The sequence below is a fragment of the Genypterus blacodes genome, unplaced genomic scaffold (genome assembly GCF_046128005.1).
Source record: "Genypterus blacodes isolate CSIRO-AG114 ecotype Tasmania unplaced genomic scaffold, CSIRO-AGI_Gbla_v1 ptg000022l_1, whole genome shotgun sequence".
Lineage (NCBI taxonomy): Eukaryota > Metazoa > Chordata > Actinopteri > Ophidiiformes > Ophidiidae > Genypterus > Genypterus blacodes.
In genome coordinates, this window is record NW_027466835.1 from 2,532,501 (window position 1) to 2,556,117 (window position 23,617).

The window sequence follows — 23,617 nt, forward strand, 5'->3', positions numbered from 1 at the left end:
TTTTCACTATCTGCAACATGTGTGGATACAGTTTGCATTTTTTGGCGAAGTGTAAAATCTGCTTCACTCTCATAGTCTGAATGGAAGTGTTCTCCAGCTGCTTGAATGCTTCTTCTAAATATCAAACAGTCATAAGAACACAAAACTTTCCAAAGTTGAATTTGTTAATGTGAGAAACTATTTTTAACTCTTGCAGTTATGGAGATCATGTTCAGCATTTCAAGCTGCTGCAGGAGCGCTGTGGTCAGTACTACGTGTGGGAAGAGCGCTTCCCCTCTCTAAACAAGATTGTGGAGTTCTACCATAGCAACAGCATCGCTAAGGAAAGAACTGTCTTTCTGAGAGACCCTGAGCACTTTGTGAGGGTGAGTATGCACGTTCTTTCTTTCTTTCTTTCTTTCTTTCTTTCTTTCTTTCTTTCTTTCTTTCTTTACTACAAATACTGTGGGTGGGAACTGCTGCTGCTACAATCCATATTTATGATGACACAATTTCATGTTTACTGCTCCACCATCTCCATCAATCAATAATTTCACCTAATGAAAAGGGTGTGTAACTCCTCACATGATCATAATTCATTTTGTGGTGACCTCATTGCACAACCAGTTTCTAATTGGAGGTACATTCCAGGTGTTGGCAAAATGTCTCCAGGTGTAACAGAAGCAGCAGAGGTGGTGGTCATTAGATCAAAGGAGTGCCGATGGCTTGGAGCACAACCAAATTAGTCACCCAAGCTCTGAGCCAATGGGCGTGAGCTAAATACAGGAAATTATTAAATGACTTCAGCTGTGATTAACCACCTCTGGTTGCTGCATTCATTTGGTGTCATATTCACCTGCAGTTTCTATTTGCCTTAATAGTTGTCTATTCCTTATTCTGTCACCTGCTTACATTTTAATCCCCCAAAGTGTTTTAGGATGTTAATGTATGTTAACAGAATATCTCAGAAACCAACAAACCTGGAACTTTGTATAAAATGTCATTGAATATTGTGAGCTGTGTGCCATCAGAATAAATTATTCATTTTAGCACCACACAATATTCACAATACACAATGTGCCCCAATGGCTAGGCAACTACTTCAGAAGTGGAGACAGCTACTGTGGGACAGAGGAAGGATAAAGAGACTTGGTGGTGGAATGAGCAAGAACTGAAAATTTCACAGAGGAAGAGGGGGGGTTTCCTTCGCAAAGAAAGGCTGTCAGGCTATCTCACCATATTGCCACTAATGTGTCTTCCGCTGAGATAGTTTATTAGTTTCCGTAGTGAAATTCTGCTGTTCTTTGTTTTAAAAGATAACTGTTCAGGTAAAGAAGAACTGGTGTTTCCTGCCTACTCACCCGTGACCTCACAGTTCCTTTGTTTTAGCAAGAGAGCTGCTCTCATGTTCCAATCAGGATCCTGCTTCTCAGTTAAGCCAGTTTTTCCAGCACTAGATCCACAAACGTTAAAAAAACTACTGCAACTTGTCACTCCTTAACTGTGAATGCAGCACCACAGTTTGACGGCTCCCTGATCTCTGTGTTATTACCGGGACGTACAAGGATAAGAAGGACAGCGAATTAAATCAAGGTCATCAATCATGGTCATTGAAGGTCGTCAATCATTAATCATGTTGGTTTTGAGTGTGAAAATTCAAGCAGAGTAATTACTTCACAGCGAGGTGCAAATTGCTAAAGTCAAATGCAGCATAGTGGTGCAGTAACGCCTGTCATCTTTTTGGGAGACTAAACAATCCTTTAGCTTCACAGGATCCTGCTAGACGCATAACACAAATGCTGAAAAGTGCTCATATATTCACACAGGTAGTACAAGTGTATCTAATGAAGATACTCAGATACTTTGAATACAGAGGCATGCACAAAGTCATAGAACACAGCATGTGTAGGAGGGAACAACTCATGAAATCCTGCAAATTATTACCTTTATTTAATTTTGATTCTTATTTAAGGTGCCCCTAAATTAACAATGGTAGTATCCAAGTTTATATGCACCAGATCCCATTTGGTGATCAAAATTTGCCGATGGTGTAATGGTGTGGAAGGTGTTAATTAGGTAAGTCGCCAGACAAACATCAGGATAGAGTTTGAGAATCGCTGTTTAATCATGTCTGCTGGTGATGTTTTCTAGGCACATACAACCTGAAGATCAACCAACTGTCTTTCTGGTCTTGTGCTTGATTGTAACAGAGGAAAGGGTAACTTAAATAGGTTCTTGCCGGAGGCCGTCACGGGTCCACTTCTTAGGGTTAGGTACACATTATATGTAGCCAGGGGTGAAAGTAGATAGAAGTTCTTGTCAGTACTACTACCACAACACCGAAAAGCCAGACTGATGCTTTTGTTTAGGTAGTAGGGTAGAAAACTTTTACATGAAGACTCCAGGTTTGAGCCTTAAAGTAGGCCTATGTGTTTGGCTTCACAGAGCAGCTCATCACAGATTCCATGCCTGTGTGGGAACATCGTGTGTCATACTCCCAACAGGTTGAGGCTTGGAATGCATCACCAGGAAAGCTGTTCAGATTAAGCCGTCTGCTGTTTCTGTGGAGCTCAACTGAAGCAGGTGCAAGGGAAGCATTTGTGCTCAAGGGCACAGTGATGGCAGTTAAATTGCACGTACCCAGAAACGTCTCATGGGATATGAAAGGCACTGAAGCAAAATTAATTAAGGCAGGGAACCAATATACGGTATCAAAATGATAATTATGAGAAAATGTCATGACCTTTAACCCACTGGCTGGGGCCCTCCTGTCTGCTCCATCTGCTCATTGTATGTCAAACACAGTCACATTTACAGGCAATTCCTGTATTGAAGGTGAACAGCTCACAAAGCTTCTCCATTATTTTCCTTTTTTCTTAGTATTTAGTCATACTATAAAACCAAATTCATTACATTACATTACGATCATTTGGCAGACGCTTTTATCCAAAGCGACTTACATTACATTACCACCCTTCGCAGAGGGGGGAGCAATTGAGGGTTCGGTGCCTTGCTCAGCGGCACCTCGGCAGGGGCTCCAACCGGCGACCCTCCGGTTCCCAAGCGGAAGCACTAGCCACTGAGCCACTGCCTCCCTATTCAAAGTGGAACAGAAGATTTGCAGTTATAAAATCCATTGTAAATGTTATACTCATTTCCTTTGTATTCATTCACATAAGGGCAAATGTATTCTACTGTGATTATGTCATAAAGCAGCTATTTAGTTTGCATTTGCAGGCGAGTAAATGACATCAAGGTGTTTTAAATCGATGGAGATAATTTAATTTACATTTCATCTTGTGACCTCCAACCTTTATAGGTCCCATATTATGTAAAAAACATTTTTTTTCCTGTCCTTCTGCATGCAAGTTAGTCGTTATGGTCGTCGTGGCTCGTTTGTTTCGACACAGAAAGTCGAAACGAACGGGCAAAGCTAACATTGGCTGTCAATTATGTTAGAGACTCAACATTTTTTCTTCACAATTTAAAGTAGAGAAGTGCTCATTAGAGAAAAGGCTGAAGACAACTCCTAAGGACTTGTTTAACTTAGTGGAGTCCGCTGTCTGTCAGCCTTTTGTGCATGTTCTGCGTAATTTCAAATTCAGGGAAGCAGTGATTTAGTGGTGGTGTGGCTGGACACACTCGGGTTACGAACATATGACTGCTTAGTTTGCAGGTTCCTCTGGCCTGGGTTGAAAAGAAGCATTGCAAAATATATCAAAACATGTCATATATGTGACATATCTGTTTGTTTCCTCTGTTGTCCCCTCCCCCCTGTTCAAGAGCCGGGCATTGCTACCTCCTAACAGTAATGTGCCACTCATTACTCAACGTAACTTTATCCCCTGAGATCCATTGCCTCATAGTCTGCACTGCAGCTGGTAGATATTGCTGTAAAATATGGTGTGGTTACAGGATTATCCTCAAAAGATTGTCCATGTCCCTGGTAAAAAATAATATCATTGTTGATGCTTTATCCAGAGCAGGAGATTTTGAATGCTACCAGAAAAGGCCCAGGAGATGAGGAAACACAGGGATAGCACTAACACAGCAGGTCATTATTTCTCAGGTTTTCTCTGTCTTCAGGATGTGTAGTGGTATTACAATAGCTGTGTGATGTAGACGGTGCTGGTTATAGTAATTGTCTTAAGTAACACCTGGCTTAGGTGTCGTCTTTATAGGTTGGCTTTGTCTCTCTTGTTTATGTTGTGGTAACAAAAGTTGCCTGGCAATAATTTTATTTTTTTACATTACATACAATACATTTTTATGCTTTTGATGTATTTATACTCATAAGCTGAGTTGTCCACGAGTTGTGTTTTGATTCTCTGCTTTGCTCTGTGATGGCACAGGGATGATAAACAGAATGTTCCCTATAGCTGAGTTCTCATGCTAACCATTCTGAGTTTACCTATGAGGCAATGTGGCTATACAAGAAATATGACATGCCACATCACAATGGCCTCATTTCCTATGCGTTTATTTTAATTAGACACTTAATCAGTATGATACATGTGCATTCAAAGGGGATGTAGATGAATTGTATTTCTTTCTCCTAAGCATTTGGTGTCAGGAGTTGGCAGAAGACAATGAAAGACAAGACAATGAAAGATTCCCTCATGTGGGTACATGTGCAACAGCCAATGAGAGCAGCAATAGAGCAGTATCTTGCAAGTGTCTTAAATCATTGAAGTCATTGAAATATGTTTTGCTATATTTAGCCATATGCAATTGAGTTGATAGATTAGATATGTTATATTGTTTTTTCTAAACATTGCAATATTTAATAAACAAGAAATGGCCTTAAAAACGAACCCAAATGAACTATTACCATGAAATTAAACTTAATATTCTCTTCCAATGTTCTAAATTACAAAAACACATTATGAAACTTGAACAAAAGACACAACAGAACCAACAAATTGCACTTGCAAAATTCGCAAAACACTTGCTTTAGGTATCTCAACATAAAAAGACTGAAGATTGTGTTTGTTTTGTTTTTACTTATACTTTGCATCTAAGAATAAGCATGTAGACACATATTGCAGACACAACAAAGTGTTTCCCAAATAGGTGTGGTGTTCCTCCTTCACCAATAATAAGAGGTAGATGGCAAAGAATACATTTAAGCCATGTTCACACTGTTGTAGACTCTCATCTGATCTCTCAAAGCCGTAGGCATTAAAACCAAATGTGCACAATCTTGTCTTAAAAGAGTAAGAGACAAAGTAACCAGCTGGGTCAAAAAGGTTGAGCATTTAGTGAAGTACAAAAGCTGCAGGGGTGGAAATTTTCAATTCATTTTCAAGCCTCAGTTCGTAAGATTCTGGAGTAGATGGACTGTGGAGATCATTTTATTGCCTCCATCTTCTTACCTGCTGTCCTGAGCACTAATTACAATGATTTTTAATTCCAATCTAGATGTAATGTGGCTTTCAGTAGATTTGACATAAAAGCGTAAAAAGTAAGCTCTCATTAGGTGGAAAAACACTCCAGTATGTTGATAATATTGCTATAGGTCTCCTGGATGTGTTGTTTGGAGATTGATCGTGCGATATGTATATATATATGTCTGTCATCATCTTTTGTGGTGTTTAGAGCCACAGTTGTCAAAAAGTCAATTATCACAGCTTTAAAATGTTCAATAAACCCTGTCGGCAGAAAAAAGTCAATGTCAGTCAAGCATTAAAAGGCACATTGATCGCGGAAGCATTGTCAACAACAGACAGAAAAACTCTTATTAGCTGGATTTGCATTTTCCATAGCCAGTCAACAAAGGTCAAATGCGTTTGGTAGTGTTCCCCTCAGTTTCCACAGGGCACACTCAAGTACAGTATGCTGGTACCATGAAATACAAAGAAGAGGAGTTGTATGCCTTATCTGACTTCCTGTCATCTCGCAATAAACAAAATCGTATTTCAAAGTTTAATATGTCAGGCAACATTTAAACTGAAGACAAACCCAAAATAAGTTAACACACAAAACAACACACAAGCCACGCATAAGAGATGTCTGGGAGGTAAACATCCAGATCAATTTTCCTCTGACCCAGTGATTACAACACTTCTCTATGTCCCACACCACATTTCACACAGAAATAAAACACTACCACTAATTCTTAAAATCTTCAACTGAAAAATGTGCAATTGAAGCCCTGCTAATGAAAGACAGGTCTGGTTTGCATTAAAAACCAGTTTCCCAAGTAAAACATCAGATTAAAGGCATGTTTTGTTTTCAGGCTCGTGTGACCTTGAGTTTGTCTTTATAAATATGAATTGAATTAAACACATACTGGTCCAAGTTGTGAATTCTGTTCCCTTTACTCATCTTGTCATTTTTCTATCCCTTCTTCCCTTTTTGCCTTCATACCCACCTCCCTACAACCTTCACCCTCTCTCTCTCCCTCTTATAGCGTTCTCATCAGGCCCATGCTCTGTTTGACTTGACCACCCAACACCCTACCCAGTTACAGTTCCTGCGCGGTGATGTCATCGAGCTCTTGGACTGCTCTGATGCGCAACGTTGGAGAGGCCGTTGTAATGGACGTGTGGGCTACTTTTCCCCCGAGTATGTCCAGCCCATTTACCATTGACAATGACTCAATCCATCGATCAAATATACTGTATATTGTCATTCCCAAATGCAAACGCTGTCCCCCTGCTACTTGCTGATCCTCGATGTTTGGAGCATAGGACTGATGAGCCTGTTCTTAATGTTACTGACTCCTCCCACCTCCCTGTTGATGTCACCTTTCATAAGATTTGCCCAGATGCTTTCAACTTCCACATTATCCCAAAACTGTGTGTTTCTCTTTAAACGTGTAAATTGCAGATTTGGATCTACACACTGTCGACAACACACACATCCTCCCAGGCATAATTTATTACAGCTAAATAGATCAAATAAACACCGACATCAATACAGACTCTCACATAGTGAATGAATAAGAGTGTGGCCTGTGGGATCTCTTTTAAGAAGGGCAGGGTATCTGTCTGTGGGAGATGAGCCGTGGATTCTATGGGAGATGAGCTAGTTTTGCACCAGTGTTTTGTCGGTGTTCCCAAGAGGAGATCCGGTGGATGTGGGAACAGAGCAGAGGCCAGAGAGAGACACAGAGAGACATTGTTTCGTGAATACATGGGCCAGACACACTGACACAGCACTACCCCTTACACTGGGCTGGGCTGGGCTGGGCTTGGCTGGTGTGTGTGTGTGTGTGTGTGTGTGTGTGTGTGTGTGTGTGTGTGTGTGTGTGTGTGTGTGTGTGTGTGTGTGTGTGTGTGTGTGTGTGTGTGTGTCAGTAAGAGAGGTTACTATCACAGAGATGAACACTGCTTACATGCTACTTGCTAATCAGCTTACAATTTATTATGGTAAATTACATAACTTGTTGATTACAAAAAATATTAAGTTAACTTAGAATTTTTCTTTATATCTATTTATTCCTATTCATGCATTATCATATTACACATTTATCATAGAAAAGGTTTTAATGTAAACAGTCACAAAATCAGCTTCTCTGTCACAGTAAGTACTGGATCTGTTTTTCTTAACCAATCAAAACAATTCATATGAATATAATCAATGTCTCTTTAAAAACAATGTACATTATTCTGTTTTTGTACTGTGAAACTGCAGACTCTTTGCTTATAAACTGTGTACACCTCATTATTAGAAAATAAAATTTGTACAATTACACAGTCGAGCATATATAAATATCTTACCAGAGTGTTTTGTGTACCAATGTCTCAAGATGAAAGATTGTCTCAATAACACTGAGTTTGTGTTTTTCTTTTTCCGAAAATTTTCATTTACACGTGTACATAATACTGTATATACAGCAGACTGATACTGAAACTATGCTTACATTTGTCCACATTTGTAATTTCTTCAATTCTTCATTTTGTACTTCATGAATGTAACAGACCATGATGATGCTGTTTGCATTTTGAGAACAAAATTGGTTGTGTTGTGGTCCGGTGGTGATGCTGGCCAGGTTTTCAGAGATGGTGAGGTTAGAGCCAGAGAAGTGATTCCCCATATGCAGACCAGGTCCAGGATGTGTCTGCAGTTTTGGGTGGGGAAGTTAACCGGTTGAGTTAAGTTGAAGCAATCTCAGATGTTCATGAATTCTGAGGCTGTTTTGCAATCCGTGGACTCAATGTGAATGTTGAGGTGTGGGGAGTTGTTGGAATGGTGCTGGTTGCAACTCAATACGTACACATGTACACACGCGGCTCTCCAATTATAGTAGTAGTATATAAAATATATGACAAAATATAAGATTAGCTTAAGTTTAAAAGTGACTATTACTTTGACGCTGTTTACTGAGGTACTTTTTCCACCACTGTCAACATATAAGTGAACATACAGTATAAAGACAGTAATGGGTCTGGGACGTTTACCCTCTGTGCTCCCACAGCTATGTGTGGAATGCTGCTCTACTCCTCTCACCAGGTTGTGATGTGTGAAATAGGGCAGGAAACCCTCCTGGTCTCTTTTCTTTCATATGACAAACCACTAATTTTATTCTACCTGACAGCATTACCTCTGGCTTGTCAGTGACAGGCAATAAACCACCAGAATTTAGCACAGGAGGGGGAGAAAAGGCTAAGAGTTAAAAGTACACCGAAATACTGTCGGAATGCTGAGTCACTTTAAAGTCTGTGTGACGAACGAAAGAGCTGCAGTTTGATGTGTGTGTGGCTTGAGTATGAGACAAAGGAGAGCATCCACGATGACATGTTTGTGTCATGACTGACTCAAGAACATTTACTTTCAACAGCAAACCGGGGAAATACAGTGTGTAAGTGTACGAATGACAACAAAGAAAATTGAAAATTTAATATGATTCCATAAATGGAACGAGGTCAAGCTGAGCTGTAGACTCAATATCAAAAGGGAAAGCAAGACAAGGGTATTCACAAGCGACAAAATACAGATAGAACAGATGGAACACTGATGAAAGATGGAGAGAGGACATACTGCATTCACTTTACCAGAAACTGAAGTGGAAAAAAAGGTGTGTGAGCAGTTTGCTGCTGACAGCATTGTCAGCAGTAAACACAATGAAAAAAAGTTTAACCAGTTTGGCTGCCTAACTGCTCTTGGCTGTTTAGTCCCTGACACAACAGCTCTGTGGAGGAGAAATAAGCATAACCAGTCAACAAACTGATCAGACAGGCAATTAACCTTAAGAGCAGGAGCATTTGTTGGTTAAGTTATTAAATCTGAGAGCGAGACGGAGAGGAAAATTACATAATCTAGTGGTTTACAAAACTACATTTTGCCTTTGCAGACAGATCTAAAGACAGACTCAGGAGTGTTGCTGTCAGTGACTTAACAAACCCTTGCTTAACTAATGTTTCCACAAATGTGACTGCTTCAAGGTATATGTCAGCTCCAAACGAAGCAGGTTCACCTCTGTTTGAGAATCCTGCAGCTGTCCATTCTCTTCCCATTCATTTAGGGGTGACGCCACATAGATTCAAAAACAGTAAAGGAAGAGTGAGGAAAAGACAGACATAAATTGAGTAGAACATATAGCATTGATAGAGTGAGGTGGAAAGGGCAGTAGCAGATTTTAACAATTACCTCCATATTAGAATCACTGACAGGGTTGTTATATTGTCTAGCCTCACATAATTGATTAGAGGTTAGGTTGTTTGTTGTTCTCGTGGGAGGGTTAATCCCAACCTTCCTTGAGTGCATAACGACTGGCTGGTATTTGAAGCATGAACACAAAATAACAGCAGAAGAGATGAGTGAAGCTGCTCAGATGTTGAACTCCATAGTCCACCATCGGATGTAAGATGTCATATAGTTCATCTTGGGGCCACACATTCCTTCATCCTACCAGTGGCGCTCAATCTTGTAGAGAGACAGCGAACAAGTGAAAATTGGTAACATATCTATCATAACATAACATATTAAGCTTGAGGATGTGCTTGTCCAAACCTGCAATACCCTGATGTAACTGGTCCAGCAGGAAAAATGGTTGTTGAGTTTTGATTTGCATAGAGATAAGGTGAGGTTTTCTAAATAGCACGATAGTGTTTGCAAATATCTACTCAAACTCAAATTTTAAGAAGCTCAAATCTTAAAACCATTCATAGTCATTACCAAAGGGTTAAATAGGGTTCATTCTATGCACAAGTCAAGTTAGGCAGTAATCATATCCAGCCAGTCATTGAAAACATTTTGTCAATGTGTGTGTTTCAACCTGAACTGATGACCTGACTTGACTTGATGTGAAGAATGAACATAAACTCAGTAAGACAGACCAAATGGGACATAAAAGGAGCTGCACCCCAGCAATTGATAGTGTGTGTAATTGAGCTTACCTCTGATCTTGCTGACGATTAAGCCAGCATTCTCTGGTCCCACACAAGGAAAACATCCTTCCTGCTGCTCCCACATTTGCTCCTCTATGAACTCCTCGCACTGTTTATGGAAAAACACACACAAAAAGTGGAACTCTGCAATCTTAATTAAGTCATTTTTCATTAATTCCTTCACTGCCTCACTTGAAGAAGGACTGAAAAGAATAAGGACTGTTCCATGTGAATGCTGATGCAGTTCTTCTCTCAGCTGTTAAGTGAGCGAATTGCCAAGTAGGCTAAGCCCTAAACTGGTACATGATGCCCAAAACCATCTGGCACTGTTTTACACATTGATCCTGAGGATAAAAGACGATAACCATTAGTCCCTGTGGGGAAATTGTTCTTAGTCATATGGAATTCCCTTGCCTTCCTCCTGTCTTACACACCACCAAATACAACCTTTCTTCTTCCCCTTGATGAACTTGTGATTTGTATCCATGTGTACTAGACACTTTGGATATTGAACAGAATAGGTTATCAGGCATTCTGTCCTCTGCATACATTCGGAAAATTTGATTTAAACATTGTCATCGTGTATTATTTATTATGTTATATTTTATTATTTTATAATATATATTATTAATCCTGTGAGCAATAAATTACTTTTGGCATGTATGTTAATTTATGGAGAGTACTTATTGAGAATTGAGACTGCAGCATATGCTTGTAATCTATCGTTAGTCAAAGCAGGCACAAAGGTCTTCATTTAAGACATTTCATGTTTCACAACATTGTTTAAAGCCTTATCTAATCTTGTGGCACTGTGTATGATTTGCCTGCTGACAGTTTTCAAGCACTAGTTCTTATCATATTAAATCATCATCATGTTAGATTTGTTTAAGCTGAATGGCTCACATCCAGTCTGTAACTATCAGTATAAATCATCAAATGCAAGAGAAATGGTAAATATATGGTACAAGAAGCCACTTAGGTTAAGGTTTTCCTGAACTCACCTCGCCTTCCTGTGACCTATATTGTGTGCTTTACCGTAATCAGTTGTAAAGGCAGGCCTGCATTTGTCATGAAGAAACATGACGGAGCAGGCAACAGCCCCAGGACAGATGTGCATTATATCAAGATGGTTTTCACATAATTGTTTTGCTTTAACATGGAGAGAAAGAAGACACAAAAAGCACACCTGCCACTTATTGTATAATCTCTAGTCTTTATCTTCAGATGCGCACACAGAGAGAGAGAGAGAGAGAGAGAGAGAGAGAGAGAGAGAGAGAGAGAGAGAGAGAGAGAGAGAATTTCTCAATTTTCTGGGAGTTACAGGTCACGTGACGGAAGTGTGTGAGTCTGATTGTATGAGTGTTTTGCGTGTCAGGGTCACAAATGCTGGGCGGTGCCGGTGGAGATTAGTCACATCGTGATGGCGAAGTGTTAACTCAATATGGCCAGTAAAACAGTTTACCATGCTGGCCAAAGAAGAAGGGGAATTAATGGAGCAACATGTTGGCTACAAGATCCAGGAACAAAGTGCACAGCTGTTCTGACGGCACACGAGGAATTACAACGAGTTTGTGTACTTTTGTTTGAGTTACCAAAGTCCGGATTTCGTTCCTTTTAAGGTGAAACAAAGCTTTTGACCCTTTGGTGCGGCCGGAGCCATGGCTCTATCTCAGGTACAGTGCCTCGACGACAATCACGTGAACCTGCGGACGCACGAGTCCAAACCGGAGTTTCTCTACTGCGAGGAGCAGCGGTTGGCGCTCGAGGTTCTGCTCGAGAACGGGCGCGAGGCGTACCATAAGTACGTAGAGGATCGCGGCTTGAGGGGCTTCCTATCGGACCCGGAGCTGGACCTTCTCATCGGTGCGGTAAAACCCTACGACCCGGACTCTGAGCTTTTACGTGCCAATGTGTACGACGATGACGAGCCTCCGCTGTCTCTGCATTACTGGCCGGATCTGTCGGACACGTCCATTCCGCTGTTGGACATCGGCTGGCCGGACAGTGAAGCTTACAGGGGGGTGACGCGCACTACCGTGTACGCGCAGCCGCCGCTTGATGGCCAGGCTCATATCAAAGAAGTTGTCAGGAGAATGATTGCGCAGGCGCAAAAGGTAGGTCCAGCTACTGATGAAATGCTATGTATGAAAGCATACACACTGTGTGTATGATGTAAAGTCGCTAGTTTCCAAGCATTTCTATTTTGAAGAAAAAAAAAATATATTTATCATTTTTCATTATAAATATAATTAGTCATTGTTATCATGATTCACTATCTCCTCTCACAAACGTGCCCATTCATGAATTCAACCACGAAACCGGCACCATAAGATCAGTTTAGGGTGTGTGGCCTAAGTTATGGTAACTGACATGAAGAAAATGACTTCCCTCCCGAGATTCCCTTTTTATTATGGGAAATGTTGTCACTTTTAAAACCCAGCTTGCTTGTGAAAGAATGAAAGCAGCTGAGATTTGACCAGACACTAAATTTGCTGACCTGTTTGTAAGTCTATATCTCTCCTCAGTATCAGGGCAGGGTACAATAAAACGTACTGTTCCTCCAAGACAAGAGCGAAGGCAAAGTGCAACCTGATTAAAATGATTATAAGGATCTAAATAAAGGCCCACACACCCATGCATATTTGCAGGTGTGTTCATCATTGGTGTTTGTGTGTTGTATTCATACCTTTGACATGTCTACATTCTGAGTTTGTGGCTCCTCTCAGTTTATTTAGTCTCCCTATGTTCAATTCTCTCAAGAAATTCTGACAGATGAAATGATATGTGGGTCATATAACTGAATCACTAGAGTACACTCGTTACTTGTCTTGGGCCTTGTATAAACCAACAAACGGAGAGTATTTGCCTCAAACCTGCAGAACAACTTCTGTCTTATTTGTTTTGGCAGACAAATATAAACACTGTCATATGAACATAAATGTGAAGCTCGAGTCCCTGCAGTGTTTGTAATACAGTGTGTGTACGTGCACAAATTGTGTGTCTACAGGTGATAGCAGTGGTGATGGACATTTTCACAGATGTTGACATCTTCAGGGATTTGCTAGATGCTGGTTTCAGGAAGAAGGTTTCTGTCTACATCCTGGTGGAACACAATACCCTACCTCATTTCGTGTCCATGTGTCAAAGGGCCAACATGCATGCTGGACACCTCAAGGTGAGAGAGGCTTATTACTGTATTACCTGCACAACAATTTCAATTGGTGCCCCGAATGAAGATAAAGAAGAAGGATTAAGTAAAGGATTAAGGCCGTTATATTCAGGACGCTCCATGTAAAAAAAAAAAAAGCAGCAGTATTTTCTGTAAATTGCAAAGTTGTAAAGATAATTTTACTCTCTCTCTGTAGTGTTGTTTTACCTTCTCACCAACAGGTGCTACATTGAAAAAGATCAGTGAAAGTGAAACAGATTGTGCTCATGTCAGGACACGTAAAGGTGGCAGCCATCACTGCAGATAGCTAAATATTGAGAAATATTCCTACTAATCAGGCTGTAAAACCATCACATGTGTTTGTAAAGTGTCATGTCAGCCAATGTAAATTGATTTTTTTAAGTGTGTCTCCATTTTATAGGTGATCTGGCATCTACCTGCAGTATTTGGTAGCTGGTTGTGTCAAGTTTACAATAACAAATGCAGCCAATTGGAATGAATGTGTCCTACTTTAGTGCTGCTGATTTGTTACTGCTTCCTCCAGGGGAATCGTGACTATTCTAGACTGAGAGAGGGTTGGGGGAGACTATAAGGTCTCCCAAAGTTTTTAATATTACTAAGGTAATAGTCATATTTACCCTAAGGTACATAATAGTTCAGACTGCTATCCAGCTAGGCAGCTATGTATTTACAAATATACCAAGAGCAGTATTTAGTTGACCAGACTCACGTGCAAGACACACACAAATAGTTCATTAGCTCATGTTCAAGGAATTCCAACTATTAAGATCATATCATGCTGAGAGGAGCATACCGAGAAAGCACATGATATCAGACACACGTGCACAATTCTTTTAGGCCTCTGGGGAAGGCAATAGACTTTCAGCACCATCTGGATTATAATTAAAAACAACAATACAGTCCCGATCGGTAAATTGTGTCTCTTAAACATAAATGTATCGTTATTTAAAACTAGTTAAACACAGTTAAACTAGAATCAGGGTTTTTATGACTAAAATTGAGTTTTTATAATTAATAGTTTTCACTATCTGACCATTGAACTGAAGTCTCAAGCAAGAAAACTACAGCAATTAGTGTCTTCACTTCCAAAATGATTGAAGTATGTTAAGGCCTTAGTGTATCTGTATCATCTGTCTGCCAGTAACAGCTTGATCACCCTTGTCTTCAGTGTCTGGAGCTCTGGGAGCCAAGAGGCCACTGAGACCGATACCTGATCACAGGCCACTAACAGCTAGAATGTCTTTTTTTTGTCTTTGTTTAACTGGAGAAGATGAGTGGCTATCCAGTTTTTGCTCGATGCATAGTCACAGCCTGGCTCAAGGGAAGGACAATGAGGAGACATGACTTTGAAGTTGATATTTAAAGCACTGGCCGGAGCAGTCTTTAGTCTTTAGCCACTTGGAGATAGCTAGCCACATTTAGCAGGGATAGAGTCAAGTTTGAAAAAAGGTCTTGCTCTACTCTGGAGAAGAAACTACAACCAGAAAAAATGTGTATTTGCATGAATCTCTTTTGTCTGTCTTCGTCTATTTTGTGTTGTGTAACTCTTGAAATAGCTTGACAGGGGTAATGAATTTCTCCCCTATTGTTGTTTGACTTCTGGCTACGTCACACAAAACTAAACTACACCATTGGTTGCATGTTTGAAAGGGTTAGGGTTAGACAAGAATCTTTTAAAAATGTTCCTCCTAAGGAAGACACACACACACATAGACACAAACATGCGCACAAAGAAAATTTAGGAAAGAAGAGTGTGAGCAAGTGTGACAGATTTACAAACAAAGGACTGATAGAGAAAGGGTTGATCTATTTAAATTGTATCTAAATTGTTTTTAGATCTTCCAGATTGTTATCATTCATGTTAGCAATTAGTTAAATGTAAGGTGTGCTTCTTCTTGACTGTTCTGTTCCTCAGAATTTCTGTGATATACGTTTATCTGTATTTGGACACAGTTTGCATCCAAATAGAGATAAACATAAAGTGGCTCTTACTACTGATGTATTTAAATTCAAACAGATAATTCTAAGGTATGAGGATGTAATCAACATTGCAAATTAAAAAAAATTAAATTGTAACAAAAACGAATGAAAACTACAGTGACCCACTACAGTACATATATTTGATTATATTTGTGTTGTCTTAGGTAAGGTTAATTAGACGTGTCTAGCCAATCAAGAGGTTGCGCATCTGTTTTGAGAATTGTTTGTAGGAAGCGTAAGGACAGATGGAAAAGATGCAGTCACTGGTCTAGTCATTGGATTTGTTGTGAATCTGATTAGAATCTTAATCAGATATTGTTGTAATATTGTAAATGTTAAATTGGTTTTGGGTTTTTTTAAACAAGCAGTTTTGGGTTTTCGTATAATGACTGCATCTGTTTTCAACATAACATGATAGGAGGACACAAGTGCGAGTTGATCACAGTGTCAAAATGTTATTGATAAACCCACCAATGACTTCATCAAGATGGTGGTTACATTGGACCAAATGTCAATATTTGATGTATTCATGATTCACTAGCCTTAGTAGATGGTGATTCACCAGTAACCATGCAACGGGAGGAACTTTGGAGCTCTGGAACTGAACTTGTAACTGTGAACGCCAAAATAAACAGATGTGATATCATAGGAGCCACTGTATCATTGAGAGAATTCATGACGAATTGTAGTAGTGAGACTACGACTACCACTACTACTATTAGTGCATTATATTACTGACACAGTTTGGTCTAAATCAGAGGATGTATTAATGCCATTGTGTCTGTCTGTGCCTTTCTCCCTGTGTGATAGAACCTTCGTGTGCGCTCTGCGTGGGGAGAAGATTTCTACACTCGGTCTTGCTCCAAGGTCAGAGGTCAAATGGGACACAGATTCATGTTCATAGACGGGGACAAAGCTGTGTCTGGGTCATACAGGTCAGCTAGCGTGTGTCTGTGTGTGTGTGTATGTGAAACAAAGAAACAGAGTGGAACTATGCACTCCACCTTTCTTTGTTTCTTTGTGTGTTTGGCTCATAAGAATAAAGAATGCACTTTCCATAAATGTACAGTTGTCTGCTCCATGTACCAGACAAACGAGTTGCCAACGTGTATTATGTGTCCTATGACTTATGTCCAAGAAAATTACACGCATTTGTAAGAAAAGCATACAAATGAGCCTTTTATAGATTGAATCTGTAGCCTAGGGATATTTTTGAATTAGTGTTTGTTTTGTAATGTTATGCTTTGTTCACTTAATATTCTGTGCATTTGTGTTCTGCAGTTTCACTTGGATGTCATCACGGCTGGAGAAACATCTTGTCACCGTGGTTACAGGCCAGGCAGTTAATGCTTTTGACCGGCTGTTCCGCTCTCTTTACACAACCTCCAGTGCTGTTGACCTCCGGCAGGTAGTCACATCAGTTGAACCTGAGCCACAGCCCCTCCCACCGCCAGTCCCAGTGGCCTTGCCCTCTGCTGCTCTTGCTCGGAAACTGTACAACCCCAAATACGCTCTTCTCGCAATGGGTTACAACAACCCCAGCCCCACCCCGTCCTCTGGCCTCAACGGTACCAAAGAATCCAGCTCCCAGAATCCAGAAGTCACAGCAACCGGGAAGAGGCAGCAGAGGAAAACGTGTTTAGAAGCTGTAAAGGAAGTTCCTCCCCTTCACCCCGGTCTAGTCAATCTGGAGAAAGCATACTTGATCTCATATCTGCCCATCTGGCCAGAGCCAGACCCCCCTAGCGATGTAATTGGGTTCATCAACATTCGGGATGCTAACCGGCCAACTCACGTCCATCTTCAACGTCATGAGATGTTTGAAACCAGCCAGGCAATCAGGTTCAGCTCTCCAGTCAGTGTGCCTCAAGAAACCCTGCCAGAGGTCGCAAAGCCTAGGAAGTTAACTGTGGAAATTAAATCGAAACTCCAGTCATTACAAGCTGAAACAAAGACAGAGGTAGCTGTGGTGGACAGAGCACATCCAGCAAAACTTACCACCGGACCTTCTGACTTCAATAGTCAAGCATGTGCACAGGAAGCACATACATGTGAATCTGAAAAAGAAAGTCATTTGCAGGAACATGGGAAGCCAGCTCTCAACTCACCTGCTATCCAGGATGCGAGAAATGACACTGCACCTCATCTCAGTGCACACAAATTTCAGCAGCTCAGCAAGACGGCATCCAGTGTTACCAATGAAGAAACTCTGCCAGAAATTGCTAAGCCCATGCAGTTTACTGTCAAACGTGAGGTTGAGGACTCTGTAGTGGGCAGAGCACAGCCAACACAACTTAATGCTGGACTTTCTGACACCAAAAGGGAAGAGCCAGAACAGGAAGTGCATACATCTGGAGCAGAATCTGAAAAAGAGTACAACAACATGTCTCATCCCAAGGCACCTGCCAACCAAGCTGCAACTGCAAAGACATCTCAACAGTCCAACCATAAGCCACCTAGTGTGAACACTGAATCAGAGCGAGCCACTCCTAAGCCAGAGTCCTGTCCTGTATCAAAGAGAGCTGGACAAACTGAACCAGATTTAAACACACACAATGACAGTGTATCTAGGACATACCGTGCTCTAACCTCCCATTTGCCATCACCTCCATCCTCTGTGGAAAAACAGCTGAACACAGAGCAGCAAACAAAGAACGTACCACAATGTACATATTTGCAGACACCGGCTGTTCAGCCACAAAGCTCCGCTGAAGTTACCACTGCTCTCTCTAGCCCACTTCTAACCAACCACAGTTGCTTTTCTCCCTCCTCAGCTTCTCAAACACACGCTCAGCCTGAAAGTACTATCTCTCTATCTGAAAATAGCCCAGTCCATTTTCCCCTTAGCCCTGTTGGCTCTTTCTCTCTAAATGTACCTCCTAGCATCACAACAGTGCCAACTCCTGACCTCCTATCATCCTCCACGCTTTCTCCCCCTGTGGCTAAACCTCGTACCTTCCAGTTAGTCATCAAGGACAACAACATTACTAATGGTGTGGACCTCCCAAAGGTCAGTGTCATTAGTACCAGGTCGCTAACAGGCCACAAAGAGCCTCTCAGAGCAGCTGTGGTACAGACACCACTAGTCCCTGATACTAATCTGTCAACGCAAGACGAGCTTGAGGCGGTTGTAGAACTGCAGAACAAAAGTGAAATCAAAAGTGTCGTACAGAACAACAGTAAGAGCACAAGGAAACCCAGAAAAGAATGTTTCGCCCCACAGCAAAATCTGAGTAGCAATTCACAGAAAGAAGAGCCAATTTGTGAGAAATCATTCAGCCTACAGCATGACACAGCAGGTACGCAAATGATTACTAAAGCTACTGCCAAACCACAACCCCAATTAGATGGTTTGATTACCGATACATCCACAGCTAGTGTTACCGTTCAAGAAGTAATGCTAAGAGAAGTTGAGCCTGAGACTTTTACATTAACAGAAAATGAAATTACAGCAAAACTGGAGGTGGAGTGTGTTGTCATAGCACCAAGAGAAACTGAAGAAGCAAGAGACATAGAGGCTTTAACAGTGAAGGAAGAAAGTAATAATGTGACACAGCTTAAGACGTACTACGCCACACCAAATGAACCTCAGAAAATATCGTATTGTGACGTCACACGGAACAGAGACACATTAGAGTCTGTGAACTCGTTAGAAGTTGCAACACACAGTCCAGGGTCTTCCACACTCATGCAGAAACACAGCCTAGACTCAAGTGCAGACACACACAAACACGCTGCTGATAGTGTTCACCCTCAGCCGGATCACCCAAGTGTCACATCAGCACTCAATGCTGCAGACGGTTCACAGAACACGGCAGAACACAACACACACGGCACTCTTCAAGAACCGCAACAAAGCCTTGTTACAGTACTAGGAAGCTTACATACACCTGAAAGGCCAACAAGCTTTCATTTTACCAACCCATCCACACAAACGCCAGAGCTGCGTTCAGGGATGCCTGAGGGAGAATCCTGCCCTGTCACTCCTTTCTTAATGTCAGACAGATTTTCTCAACGTACGCCCACACCAGACTCACAAACTCACACACCAGATGCACGTTCCTACCCTCAAGACTTGCGAACACCCACGCCAGATGTGAGCGATGGATATGTCTCAACAAGAGAGGACTCCAACCTGTCTACCACCTCAGACGAGTATTACGAATGTAGTGACTCTTCCTTCCATGAGCCTGTCTTTTATGGTGGAGCTTCTCCTGCTCAAGGGACACCAGAGGATTGTGTTACCTTTACACACAGAAATTCCACTACCACACCATCTCCTAGTTCCCAGCACATAAATTATAGCATTGGTGGTGCTACCTATAGTTCCTCAGAGTGTAGCTCTGACAGTGAAACTCGGAGTGTAGAGGAGTATTCTGTCACGACTAGAGTTTCCTCCTCATATCCAACTGGTGAGAAAGATAAAATGAGGGAGGAAGGGGAAACCACAAATGAAGAGAATAGGAGAGAAGAGGATGCAGAGAGAGGTAACAGGACAGAGGAAGCATCTCCTTTATGTTTGGAATATAACAGAATCGAGGGTAAAGGTCCATCTGAGTTTCTCCAGAGATTAGACAAAGCCAAGGACTCCAAACAACTTCCAAAGAGAAAGGGGGCTGTGGATCTTGCTGGGGTGGAAAATGTCATTTCTGGAGGAGTGAAGCTTGGAGAATCAAATGGTGATGGTTCAGAGCCAAAGGGACTGTCTACCTATGACTCTAAACCAGTGAATGACCAGGAAGACAAAGTGACAAGTGGTGGAGAAAGATTACTGGAAATGGCAGCACAAGGACCCAGTGTCGCACACAAGACAGAGAGGAGCAAAACTGCCAGAGACACTGAAGGACAGAAGGTATCTTCATCTACATATTGAAAATACTTTTTCTGACCAAACCAATGACCCCATATGTTTTTAAAGTTAAAAAAAGTTAAAAATAACAACAACCAAACAAGAATCCATTCTTGCAGTGTAGATAATGATTTCAAGTCCAGTAGTAGAAAAAGTGCCAAACTAATATAGGTGAGTTGTTTAGCTCTGTGATGAAAGTGTTTGTGACTAGATTTCCTGTCAGGCGTGTTCTGAGTTGAGCTTGCATTCCGACACTGCATTCATGGGTGTTTGTGTAGCTATTCAGAACGCTCTGGTAAGTGTGTGTACAGAGTATTACTAAGCACACGACACATGTTCATTACTTAACAAAGAGTCTGTCTGTGAATTAAAGTGACAGAAGAAATTCTTTGCATTCATACAATTTTGATGACATGGTCTTCTCTTCTCTTCTCTTCTCTTCTCCCAGCTTCTCCGTACTCCATCCAAACCTCCACGTGGACAGCAGCAGCAGGTCAGTAAGCGGCCCTCCCTTTCCCAACCAGCACAGCCATCTAGACCCCCTCGTCGAGCCTGGAGAAGCCCTCATCAGAACCAGGCGACAAACAAGGAGCTCCAAAATAGCATTCAGCCTCTGGATAAGACCTCAACTCCCCATAGACAACCATCCAGACCTCCCCCTCCACGAGCAGTTGGCAGGAAACAGGCTGAGGTCTCCCAGAACCAGCAGGGCTCCCCCAGTTTGCAGCCTCCAGCGGGACAGGGAGCGGGAAGGCCAGCGAGCCAACTTGCTTTACCAAAACCCCAGGGCTCCTTTCTCCACACACAAATGCAATCCCAGCTCCAGTCCCAGTCTGCCTCCTCTCAAAACCTGACACCAGTGCAGACTCAGGGCGGTGTAAAGCAGAGCTCAGAGGCTGTGGGAGCAGTCGTGGTGGCACAAGGGCAGGACGAGGGTAGGACTCATTTTGGCTTCCCCTTCAGCAGGCTGTACAGCTTTAAGGGCCTGAAGGACAGGATGGGCAAACAGAGCAAGAGGAGCAGCTCTCCAGTGCAGCGACCGAAGAGCACAGGATAGCATCTTTAAGTCTTTTTACATAGAGCATCTAAGCAGGGGGAAAGCAAGCAGATCTCTAAAAGCACTTTAATAAAAAGAATACAAATGGAAAAATATGGGTCATCTGAATAAAAACCTAACCGTACCCAGTAAGATGCATTCAGGACTCATTGAATGATTTAATAAGTCCCTCCATTTTATCATTTCATTGTTTTTTTATTTCTGGAAAAAAAGGTGAGATACATTTAACCTTGCGCATTTTGGTGGGGATAGTAAATTATTTTGCCACTGACAAACTAGCATTGCTGTATTCTTGTTCAAAGAAGTGGTGCAGTTGTGACAGACCCAGCATTAAGTCTTTGAACCCACGTTCTCCTTCCAGTGTGAACACTGTGAGAGCTAACTTGCCTCATCGATCATCAGGATCAAGTCCTGGGTTGTAGCAGCAGTCCAATTGTGGAATGTTCTTACAGAATCCTGTTGCAGGCTTTGGATTGATAACCAAAGAATGTTTCTCTTACAAATTTGAACTTACGTAGGGGAGAGACGAAAATCATATAGCCTTAATGTGCGACAGTGTAAAGTAAAGTATAAACCTAAATATACTGTATAAGTGTTGAAAGCTACTAAAGGATAACATGTTTGTTGTTGTTTTAAGTGTGCTGCCAGTGGAGGGTAAGGGAGTGTGTGAACGCAGGCTAATTTATGATATCTTTTGTAACACTACTTATAAAAGATATCACTGTAGATTTGTATGATAAGTATTTGGTTGGGGATGTTCTGTTACACTGACAGACAACGTAATTTGGGTGCTAAATCACCTGCAGATACTGCTGTGTGATGTGTTTATCAAACAACACCATAATTAGCTGCTGTCCCGTGATTTGTTTTGTGAACTGTTATGAACATCTTTGGGAATTACCTCAGTTTTTACTGATTACTCTGTTAAAGTTTATTTTCACTTTCTTCTTTAGAGTTTCGTTCAAAAAGCTGATGAACGTGTACTCTCTCATTTTGTTGGTAGTAATTACTTGGTGCCGTGTAAAGTGTGAGGTCAGAGTAATCAATCTGTAAATCATAAATTTCAATGGACTCTTCCATATGTTTGATGTGGTTTCTAGGCGGCATTATTTCATATTTCACAGATGGAGTCCAGCTGTGAGAATGGATTCACAGCATTAAAATGCTGAAAGTGACAGACTGCCGTTTCACTAATGTTCTGTTGGCGGCAAAATAAATTAACACATGACAGGTATGCCAGAGTTAACATAAATGCTCATAATCAGTTTACATGGGTTGAATTCGAATACTAATCTCACTGTTGAAACAAACCATATTGATCTTACTCATCTGTACATCTGCACAGTTAACGGTACGACTGTTACAATTGTGATGAATTGTTTCTGAGCTTGTTTATTTTTCATTGTATGTTGTCCATTGGGAGGATGTCATTTTGTCTCTGCTGTAAATTGTATATATTGTGTGTAGATTGGATCATTCTCATGGGAGTGATTCAGATCAAAATGTTTATTTCAGTAGTCATTTAACTCAAAGACTTGAAATCTTTTTAAAATGTATATTATAAATCAGCAGTAGCTGCCATCTGTAGCTGTGAATGGCTGTTCTGCATGCTAACAAGGATATTATGTGTCCCTCAGAGTATGAAGAGGAAATAAAACATCTAACAGCTTTATCTCACTGTAGTTATTTTGGTGTGATTTATGTCCAGAAGCTTTTGTAAGCTCCAATTTCCCCTTAAACACATTGCCATATCACAAATCAGCTTTAAATGTTGTCTACCTCTTTAGATATACATTTCTAACAAGTAAAAATACACACACACACACACACACACACACACCTTCACCACTAAATATACAATTGTTTCTTGGCTAAAATAATGGCCTGAGTGATTATTTCAGGTATATGCGGGTTTCAGCTTATTAACATCAGTGTCAGAATGCACTGCTGGTATAAATATATTTTAGATTCACTGTGTTAGTTTTGAGTTCTACCAGTTAGCCATATGTCTAAGATTGCCATTGTTACGCCTATAGATCTAATCTAACACACACACACACACACACCCCTGTGTGTCTAGATGCCTTGAGGAGGTGTGTTAAAGGTGTCTACATATTTCACAGGTCAGTCAGATGCATGGGCTTGTATCGAAATTTCCAAATGTTAGGGTTTGGTGTCATTCGTCAGTTGGCTGTAAATGTCAGTGAGTGAGTGTGTTCTGGTGTGTT

General features: G+C 41.2%; 2 protein-coding genes and 1 long non-coding RNA gene across 3 annotated transcripts in view; 2 read left to right on the plus strand and 1 right to left on the minus strand.

Annotated features, from left to right (window-relative positions):
- Positions 1–6,582, plus strand: part of grapa (GRB2 related adaptor protein a) — a 13,716-nt gene extending 7,134 nt beyond the window's left edge. The window contains exons 4-5 of the mRNA XM_076142884.1: positions 197–365; positions 6,392–6,582. Of these exons, the coding sequence (XP_075998999.1) occupies positions 197–365; positions 6,392–6,571 (349 nt within the window). The 3' untranslated portion in view covers positions 6,572–6,582. The remainder of the gene's footprint in view (positions 1–196; positions 366–6,391) is intronic.
- Positions 6,583–7,837: 1,255 nt separating this feature from the next.
- Positions 7,838–12,199, minus strand: LOC142992446 (uncharacterized). The gene is made up of 3 exons (XR_012961037.1): positions 12,110–12,199; positions 10,323–10,422; positions 7,838–8,044 (listed from the first exon to the last, which is right to left on the minus strand). It is a non-coding gene; the product is annotated as an uncharacterized LOC142992446 (long non-coding RNA).
- Positions 11,687–23,061, plus strand: LOC142992444 (uncharacterized). Its single transcript, XM_076142883.1, has 5 exons — positions 11,687–12,427; positions 13,321–13,488; positions 16,294–16,418; positions 16,765–20,335; positions 20,781–23,061. The coding sequence occupies exons 1-5, from the start codon at positions 11,972–11,974 to the stop codon at positions 21,387–21,389; spliced, it is 4,929 nt and encodes a 1,642-aa protein (XP_075998998.1). The 5' UTR covers positions 11,687–11,971; the 3' UTR covers positions 21,390–23,061.
- Positions 23,062–23,617: the final 556 nt, after the last annotated feature.